The 9,938-nt window shown below is 45.8% G+C and overlaps 1 protein-coding gene across 3 annotated transcripts in view; it reads left to right on the forward strand.

The window, feature by feature from the left end:
* Positions 1-8,471, forward strand: part of Rnps1 (RNA binding protein with serine rich domain 1) — a 9,105-nt gene extending 634 nt beyond the window's left edge. Inside the window, exons 1-8 of one of the 3 annotated variants that reach the window (XM_033758582.1) lie at positions 13-127; positions 2,652-2,831; positions 3,068-3,223; positions 3,869-4,060; positions 4,398-4,500; positions 4,752-4,905; positions 7,364-7,505; positions 7,935-8,471. In XM_033758582.1, the coding sequence (XP_033614473.1) occupies positions 2,761-2,831; positions 3,068-3,223; positions 3,869-4,060; positions 4,398-4,500; positions 4,752-4,905; positions 7,364-7,505; positions 7,935-8,034 (918 nt within the window). In that variant the 5' untranslated portion in view covers positions 13-127; positions 2,652-2,760 and the 3' untranslated portion in view covers positions 8,035-8,471. Of the gene's footprint in view, positions 1-12; positions 128-255; positions 575-2,651; positions 2,832-3,067; positions 3,224-3,868; positions 4,061-4,397; positions 4,501-4,751; positions 4,906-7,363; positions 7,506-7,934 lie in introns of those variants that run through there. The other 2 variants (XM_033758581.1, XM_010603522.3) reach the window with 2 other exon arrangements.
* The last annotated feature ends 1,467 nt before the right edge of the window (positions 8,472-9,938 follow it).

A 9,938-nucleotide genomic window follows, 5' to 3' on the forward strand; every position in this document is an offset into this window, starting at 1 on the left:
CGCGGACGGAAGAGCGGCCCAATCAGGCCTGCGGGAATTGGGGGCCGCCGGGAGCGCGGCTTCAGTCTTCTGGACTCCACGTCGGGCAGAGACGCCGGCCGCCACGCCAGGCCCTGCCTGGGGAGCAGTGAGTGAACGGTTGGGGATGGAGGACGAGGTCGGCGTGTGGGGCCCGGGCGGGGACGTGCGGAGCTGCTTTGTGAGGGCGCCTGGAAGCCTTGACCCTTCCTTTGGGAGTCTTTAATTTAAACGTTAACTCCACAAAACCTTGTGGAGGGTCCCTGTTTGCTGTCCTCTGCGCTAGGCCTGAGAGTCCGGCCTAGCGTGGACGGAGCACGGTGACTGAACTGTGAACGGAGGGTGCGGGAGGGTTAAGGTCGATGGTGAGAGATACAGAGTAGGCTTTTTCTGCCTTTTTTATTTCACATGCACCGTGTCTGAAATGTACTCGTACTTGGGGAGGGTACTTAAGGTTTGTACAGAAACGCCATCTGCTCAAGAGTTAACTAATTGTTCTCTCCTTTCTCTGGCTGTTGGACGCGCACCTTTCCGGAGGATGGGGGAGGTAACCAAGGTCCTGAGATGTTACCTGAACTTGTATGAACAGAGAATTTCAACCTTTACTGTCTAGCATTCGACCATACCAGCAAAGCGTTCCCTTACTTTGTGGACCTTAATTATAAAAGAGCTTAAAAATTTCACAAAGTACATTCTGGCAGATGTTGGGAGGGGGCTGGAATCTAAGAATGTAATCTTCACGCTGGATCTGTGCTGTCCAGTGTAGAGTGCAGACCACTTGTGGCTATGAAGCGTTTGTTTTTTGGTTTTCTTGAGACAGGGTCTCATTATGTAGTTAAGACTAACCTGGAACTTACTGTGTAGCCCAGGCTGGACTCAAAGTCACAGCAATCCTCCTGCCTCAGCTTCCCGAGTGCTGGGATTACAGGGGCCCAGCAGCATGCTGTTGTTTTAAAGGAAAATGGTTTGTAAAGAATTTGCAGTTCTGTCCCAGCAAGATGGCACAAGACAGTAATTGCAGCACTCTAGGAGTCTGAGGCTGGAGGAGATTGCTGGGGATGTAGCTAGGCCTTGGGTTTGAACCCTAACACCTGGGGTAAAAAGAATATACAGTTCTGGAAAGGAGCAGCAGAAGTGCTGCTGTGTAATCCCAGCACTGGGGAGGCTGAGGCAAGAGCATCACTGTGAGTTTGAGTCCAGCCTGGGCTATATAGTGAGTTCCAGGTCAGTCTCAACTACGTAGTGAGACCCTCTCTCAAAAAAAAAAGAAGAAAAAAAAGAATTGACCTTTTAAGCCAGGAATGATATCACATGCCTGTAATCCCGGCACTCTAGGAGGCTGAAGGCAATGGCAAGTTCACTCTTGCCTCTGTAACTTAGTGAGATATCCTGTCTTGAAATAAAATAGGTCTAGGCATATAGCTCAGTGGTAATGTCCTGAGTTCAATCCCCAATACTGCCAAAAAAGAAAAGTTACTTAGAAATTTGAAAGAATTGTACTGTTGTGACCATGTGACCATTGCCTAGATTCTGTAAGTCACATTTCTGCCACATTTGCTGAATTATCTAACCACTCATCATTTACTTTTTTTTTGCATTTTCAAGGTAAATTGCACACTTGCCTCTACCTCCCCTAACCAGATATGTAAATCATTAAGGAAAGTTTGATGTTTGCAGTGATGACTTTTTGAGTCTTTTTTTTCCTCTTTTTAATACTCCTATGGGACATTTTGTTATTTAGTTTGGGTGTTAAATGTTTTGATGTCACTGGTCACTTTCAAAGTGGTTTTTGTTTCCAGTCCTGTTATGATCCACTTATTACAAAAGGAAATTACAGTCATGAGATCTGATATTTTTAGAAGAATCACATTTGGGTTAGATGCTGCTCTGCTCTGCCTGTAAGTGTGCTGCTGTAGTATTTTTTAAAGGACTGTAGAGGGCTTATCTTGAACCTAGAAATAAAATCTGGTGTTGTGCAACTTGTAAAATAACAGTAGTGAATGGAGCCACCACTCCTTCTTAAGAAAAAGATAAGCAGGACCAGGGATTTAGCTCAGTGGCACTGTACCTGCCTCGAAAGCACAAGGTCCTGAGTTCAATCCCTGGTACCAAAAAAAAGAAGAACATGAAAGAAAAGGAAAAGCAGAGGAATCATAATATACTTCCCCCCACATTGAACTCAGGACTTTGCACTTTCAAGGCAGGCCATGCCACTGAGCTAAATCCCAGCCCTACTCTTCTTGATTTGGGTGGGTATTCAATATTGTTTTGTTTTCTGTTTTTTTGTTTGTTTGTTTGTTTGTTTTTTAAGCTGGGGATGTAGCTCAGTGGCACCACACCTGCCTGGCAAGCACAAGGCCCTGAGTTCAATTCCTGGTACGAAAAAGTATGAATCAACTAGTTTGTATTTTTTAAAAAAGACAAGCTGACGTGACCATCTATCTGTTGTTCCTGTGGGGCCGTGGGTAGCGATCTCAAGGATGGTGCTGTGCTCCCTGCAGTCCCCCCCCCACTCTCCAGACACTTCTTATTGTGCTCCCTTGCTCCCTTCTTGTGTGTTCAGCTTTTTATTGCAAAATAGTTTGTTGCCTTGCCAACTCGTTCACTTTTAAATCCTTTTATCTTGTTACTAGGCTGCTCTTTGGCGTAAATTGCAATCGATTAGGGATCGGTTCTCAGACTCAAATTAGAAGTGAGATTTCAGATAAGTGAGGCCGCCATTGCTGCTTTGAACACCTCAGAATGGATTTATCAGGAGTGAAAAAGAAGAGCTTGCTAGGAGTCAAAGAAAATAATAAAAAGTCCAGCACTAGGTAATCCCTCTGTAAAATTTTTCTAGTGCTATTTTGGGGGTGCTCGCTGCTAGGGGCCCTCAGAAAGGGGAGATTGGAAATGTTTTGCATTCTACAATGAGTGTCCTAAGTTACAGCTCATTTTATTCTGTATCACCTGGGATCTTTAGCCATTTTGGACCCCTTTTTGGGTTGTTGTGTTATTTTGGGGTTTGGTTAGAGGAACATGCAATCTCATACTGTTCCCCACCACCTAGGGCTCCTTCTCCTACCAAACGCAAGGACCGATCTGATGAGAAGTCCAAGGATCGCTCTAAAGACAAGGGGGCTAACAAGGAATCTAATGAGAAGGACCGTGGCAGGGATAAGACCCGGAAGAGGCGCAGTGCTTCCAGTGGAAGCAGCAGCACCAGGTAGGGCAGAGAAGCCACTGAGGAACCATATTCCTCCATAGAAGGTTACCTTGCCTTACCTAGTTACAAAACAACCACACTCTCGACTTAATAGAGACCCTATGATGTTATAGAGTACTAGTTAGGGCCTTTTATAGATAGAAGATAATTTGGGTATTTTTTTTCCTATGGAGTATTCAGAATTGCACTTGTGTTGCCCTAGTCTTGAGCTTATTTTTCAGTAGTTGAAATCCAGCCTTCACAAGGCATGGTCACACATACCTGAGGCAAGAAGATTGGACGTTAAGACCAGCCTTAAGTGTATAGCACAACCTTGAGTCTCAAAACAACAAAAAAGGGAAGAAAGAATACCATCCTGAGTTCATCTGTAACATGCCTTCCAAGCTAGTGGCTCTAAGCTAGACTTTTTTGTCTCCCAGTGGAAAAGGTTACTATGTGGATAACCTTAGCCTGTCCCTATCCCCCTTTTCTGTACATTGTCTGTACGATGCTGTGGCTTGGGGATAGAAGGGGAGTATTTTCCTCACTAGGGAAAGCATTAAGGCATGAAGATAACCTGCACAGCAATCCTCTTTTGGGGTGTCTGCTGTGGACTAACACAGCTCCTGCCCATTGCTGCCTTTTCCCACTCCACCTTTCCCTCAGATCTCGGTCCAGCTCAACTTCAAGTTCAGGCTCTAGTACCAGCACAGGCTCAAGCAGTGGCTCCAGTTCCTCTTCAGCATCCAGCCGTTCTGGAAGCTCCAGTACATCCCGCAGCTCTAGTTCCAGCAGCTCTTCTGGCTCCCCAAGCCCTTCACGGCGTAGACACGACAACAGACGGCGCTCTCGCTCCAAGTAAGTGCCATATGAACAAATGGGGCTGTGTATGAACTATGGCTAATAATTCAAAAGAAGTGAAGTCTTTCTAGTGTAATTGGATTTCTAGGGCAGGGATAATGTATGTGAACTAGGGCAGAGTTCCTTGTAGAAGCTATTACACAAGAAAATGATATCCCCATAACATGAATCCAGTGATTTTGTGTGTGCGTCTTTGCCCAGCCTCACAGTAACCACACACATGCCTGGTGTTAGGGATCAAACACAGCACTTTATATATGCTAATCCAGAGCCAAATCCTGTATACTTAGACTTGACATATGTTGAGTGTTTCTGGTGTTTTGTTTCCTGTCAGATCTAAACCACCTAAAAGAGATGAAAAGGAGAGAAAAAGGCGAAGCCCTTCCCCTAAACCCACTAAAGTGCACATCGGGAGGCTTACCAGGAATGTGACTAAGGTGAGGATCACAAATCCATTCTGGCGACAGTGCCGTGTATCAGCCAGACCTCTGGTGGCAGGTGCACCTAGAATGTAGCCTACCTAATTCAGGTAGTTCAGTTCCTTTTAGTGGACTGTTAGATACTAACTGTATAGGTGACCTGGCCCATTGTGGCAGTGGGCTTCTCGTCAGATGGCATGTTTCTGCATTGCCGAGGCCTAACCATTGTGTGGTGAGTGAACATTAGTATGACCTTTCTTTCCCTGTAGGATCACATCATGGAGATATTTTCCACCTATGGGAAGATTAAAATGATTGACATGCCTGTAGAAAGGATGCATCCTCACCTATCCAAAGGCTATGCATATGTGGAGTTTGAGAATCCAGATGAAGCTGAGAAAGCACTGAAGCACATGGATGGAGGTAGGTCACTCTTTGAGTACCCTTTGGCCTCCCACCTTTGTCCTCATGGAGACCCATTGCCTGGAGGGTTCTTTCAAGATTATTTCAATTCCAGCTGCACTTGAGTTTTACTGGAGCTCTTTTGGAATTGCAGTTCTTACTCAGTGTGGGTGTGTTTATCAAAAACATGTTTTATGGAACACTTCTTGGAGGGAAAATACCAAATATGAATATATCAGCACTTTAAGAAATCTTCAGTCTGTTAAGCCTAGAGATCAAATGAAGCTTTTCTTATAAAGAATATATTAGGCTTTTTGTGAGAATATTTTCTTCAGTCATTTGAGTCATTTTGCCAACATTTCACCATTTTTTGGATTATTTTGTTAGGTGATAGGTTTACTAAATTTCATTGATGCATTTCTCAAACCTATTTAGCTTTTTATAATATTTATAATTGTTGGGTAGAGTGGTTTTTAAAGCATGTGCACACTTACAAATAGTTTTATTGTTGGTTGGTTGGTTGGTTGGTTGGTTGAGACTGTCCTGGAACTCAATATGTAGCCCAGGCTGGTCTCGAACTCACAGCAATCCTCCTGCCTCAGCCTTCGGAGTGCTAGGATTACAGGTGTGCACCACCACACCCGGTTTACAAATAGTTTTAAGTGACCAGTTTTTATTTGGTCTTGAAGTGAACATTTTAAGGAACAGAGTTTGTCTCTACTGATGTGATTGGGGCAGACTGGGCTGAGAATAGGCAGCCCATAGTACTGTGGGGGTAGCAAGGCCCAGGTGGGAAAGAGATGCTGAATGCCCCAGAGCTTCAAGAGTCCTCTGGGGACCTGTGGTAAGTTTCATAAATAGTTCATCTGGTGTTTTTTTGTAGTGTTTTGGGGGGCTGTGGGGGCAGTTGTTTTTGGTTGATTTGGTGTTTTTTTGTTATCAGGGATTGAACTTCAGACCTCATGCTTGTGAGGCAGGCAGCAGAGCCACTGAGCTAAATCCCTGGCCCTGTTTGGGGATTTTTTGTTTGTTTGTTTTGTTTTGTTTTGTTTTGTAATTTGAGTACTGGTAAAGCTTGGGTATTAGAAAATTTTCTTTCATTGATCCTTAGCCAACTTCTCTTTCACTTTATATATGTCCCTCTGAAATGTTTAAAGTGCTCAGCATAAAGTGCATGTCACTCATTTCCACTCTTGGCCCTGTGAATCATCTTGTATTTGACAGAGTCTGAGCACTTGCTAATCGGTTTAAGAACTTAGAAGATTGAGGGACACCCAGGGTGGACATGAATATAAAAATTGCTTGTGCCGGGCGTGGTGGCACACGCCTGTAATCCCAGCACTCGGGAGGCTGAGGCAGGAGGATTGCTGTGAGTTTGAGACCAGCCTGGGCTACATAGTGAGTTCCAGGTCAGTCTCAACTACATAGTGAGACCCTGTCTCAAAAAGCCAAAAAAAAAAAAAAAAGCCTGAAGATCTTGGTAGGATTTTATATGTGCCCCACATTGTGCTATGCATCACCAAATGGAGCAAGTCCACAGTTTCTCTCAGGAGAAACTAGAAGTTGGCTCTTACTGGGAGCTTACCAAAAGATGGATTTGTCTCCGTTATAACATATTCAGTGCTATGAAATCCTTAATTTGAAATGGTTTTGGCAATGAGCCAGAGGCCACCCTAAACTGACTTTCCTTAGGTTAAGTTTGGACGTGTTCTGAATGTAAGTCCACATGCCTGAGTTAGCCCTTTGTTCTTTGTCTTTACTGTGTTCTACAAGTTCCTAGAGTTTCTGTCCTACATGTAGTGTTTAATGCTGTTCGTGTGTAGTAGTCTCTCCCTGGGGCCTTTTTCACAATCCCCCCCACACACAGTTCTGCCTCATTTAATCCCCCACTGCTTCTACCAAACCTTTGTCACGCTCTGGCCAGTTTGCTTCCCAGTAATTCCCTGAATTCTTCCTTTGCCTTCCCCTTTGATATGGGTATCATTTCCGTTCAGTGCTACAGAAGCTTCCTCATAGGATTTTCTTCTCTTGGCCCAGTCCCAGCTTCCCACTTGTGCCTGAGAAGGAAGCTCAAATGCGCATGCCACCTTTATGGCCCCCCAGGAGTGCCCTCATCCTGTCCTCCAGCCTTATGTTCATCTGTCAGGCACTCCACTGCGGCCTTTTTTGTGGTTCTTTGAAGTTTGCTTTTCTAAGTAGCAAAGTCCAGCATGTTCTTCAGGTTTTACTTCAGTAACACTTGCTCTGGGAAGCTGCCCTAGCACATTGATTAGTGTCCACATTCAGGTCCCATGCTTCATTCAGTTTTTCCTGATGAAATTTCAATCCTTGTGTAGTTGTTTCTGGGATTATTTTATGCCTTTCATTGTTCCCTGGTTCTGTTTTGTTCACTGTGATGGGCCCACCCTCTGGCTTGATGCTTTGCCTAGGGTAGGTGCTTATTATATAGATATTTTATGAGTTGGTCCTTTTACTATAGGACAAATCGATGGTCAGGAGATCACTGCTACTGCTGTGCTGGCCCCCTGGCCTAGGCCACCACCCCGGCGATTCAGCCCTCCCAGGAGAATGCTCCCACCACCTCCCATGTGGCGTAGGTCACCTCCACGGATGAGAAGAAGGTATGTCGATTTGGAATATTCACTGGACTCATTGGGCCACTTCGTTTGATGTACAAACCTGGGTGATTGTGTTTACTTTGGGACCATTTATTCAGTGCAGGTTAATATGGTGACCCTGAGGAGCTTTTCAGGAAAAGGATGGCAGTCTTATGGGACAGTAATGGCAAAAGAGGGTCTAGGATTGTGTCAGGACCACCCTTGAGTAAACTGTACATTGAATCCTTTTCCACTGGCTAGAAAACAGGACAGGTAAGGAGGGAGGAATTCTGAGGTCAGAGGTGTAATAGGATAATTGCCCGGGCACGGGTCACAGTGTTGAAAATAAAAGTATAAAGGATTGTTCCAGGAAGAAGCCAGCTTGCCTCTGCCGCACTTCTTCCTGGGGTTTTTGATTCTGATGGTCTTACTTGGTCTGTTCTTTTCGCACAGGTCACGCTCCCCAAGACGCAGGTCCCCTGTACGCAGGCGGTCCCGTTCTCCTGGCCGCCGCCGCCATAGGAGCCGCTCTAGCTCCAATTCTTCCCGATAAGCAAGACTGCCGAAGCTCGCTCTTGTAACTTATGTCCCACTCACTCAGTTTTGTCACTTCTCTAGCATAATGAGGAGCAGTAGAAGAGGATCCTTGATCAGGCTGGCTTCAAAGGGACTTGTTCTTCAGGCAGGTTCTGGCTGCAGAAGTGCTCTTGGTCCAGGGCTGTGCCCATAAAGGCGCCCTGCACTTTTCAGTCTAGGAAGCTCACCATTCACATCTCATGAGTCTGTTCAGCGGCAGCGTCTGTAGGAATGAGCAAGCCTTCAAGTGGCGTGGCAGGATACACCAGCCCTTCCAGACGACTTGGGGACCATCTGGCGATCTGCTCATACCTTGGGGACCAACCCATCATTCCCATTAGGCCTGGCCCTTTGATCTCTGCCTGAGTCCTCTTCCAGCTTCTAGGATCAAACACCCTAGAAAGACTTCCCCCCGCCCTGTGTTAGTTGTCATGATGATTCTTTCTATGTTCTCACCTATACACCATCCCCATTTGTCTTCTTTACTCTCCAATGTTGGTGAGCAGTTTGAGAGCCAGCTTTGCAGGTTGTCGAGGAGCCCCCCATTTCATCTGCCATTCATGGTGGTCTTGCAGGTTACCTTGGCAACATGTACATTGCTTTTTTTGGCTTATTGTACAGTCAGTGCTATAAAATTTGAGTTTTGTAACTTTGTAGCATTTTAGATAAGGTTGTGTTTGTACTTTGTTGTGTAGAGTAAAGGAATTGTATTGAATAAACCTAGGATTAGAATGCAGACTGAATACTGGTTTCATTGCTCTTTACTTCCCAGAACTGCTTCACATAGTCATGATTGCTCATGCCAGAGGACCAACTAAGAACAAAATGTTTTATTTCCAAAGTGACACCTCCAAAACTTCTCAGTCAGAAAAACGTGCTGAAGAGTTTTAGGTTGCTCCTATATGTAAACAATAGGGGAAATGGATGTTTTTACTATCAACTTCCTAAAAGGTTCCCTTTTTTTTGGTACCCAGTAGGACCTTGCACTTTGAAGGCAAGTGCAGTGCTACCAAGCTCAATCCCTGGCCCATGGGTTTGCTTCTGTTTGAAATGTGCTACTTTATTAAATTGGTATGGAAAAATATTTTTCTACCTCAAAAATTAGTTTCAGGCCAGGCACAGTGAATCCTCAGCTGCAGGGCAGAGGCAAGAGGATCACAAGTTCCAGGCTGGCCTGGGCAGTTTATCAAGACTGCCTAAAAATAAGTGGGAATGTAGTGTAAGTGGTCGAGTAGTACTGCCTGGGTTTAGTCCCCTGTGCTGCCAAAATTGAAATGAGCCACAGGGAAAAATTGAAGGGTTAAGTTGATAACAAAAAGTTAAGGTTGGTCAGGCGTGGTGGTGCACGTCTGTAATCCCAGCGCTCGTGAGGCTGAGGCAGAGCATCACTGAGTTCCAGACCACCCTGGGCTACATAGTGAGTTCCAGGTCAGTCTCAACTACACGGTGAGACCCTGTCTCAAAAAACTAAACAAAACAAAGTTGAGGTTGCCCGACTGTCTTGTCTTCATCAGACAAGACACATACTGGGCGATGGTGCGCAAGCCAAATAGGTGACCCTTTGTGTGCTTTCCTTGTTTATGCAGTTTGGGGCAGATGCACGTTTCAGGGCACCACCTCCGCCTGGGCCTGGCCTTGCAGCAAGCTTTCTGCTGTCCGCACCAGCCCTCTGGCCGGCGAGGTGAGAGTCTACTTCACCCCACACACAACGTGGCCACATGGCCGGAGGCAGTGGTGACAGGAACCTTGGCACCTCAGAACAGGAGGGCGGGACCCGCACTTTCTCTGGCCTGGGCAAGGCCCTGCTCCCCTATAGGCCGGCTGGGCGGGGGAGGAGCCAATCGGGGACTAGGCCTTGCTGCGACCTTCGGCGTGAGGCAA

Source organism: Fukomys damarensis, unplaced genomic scaffold (assembly GCF_012274545.1).
Source record: "Fukomys damarensis isolate Sample0158 unplaced genomic scaffold, DMR_v1.0_HiC HiC_scaffold_34, whole genome shotgun sequence".
NCBI lineage: Eukaryota > Metazoa > Chordata > Mammalia > Rodentia > Bathyergidae > Fukomys > Fukomys damarensis.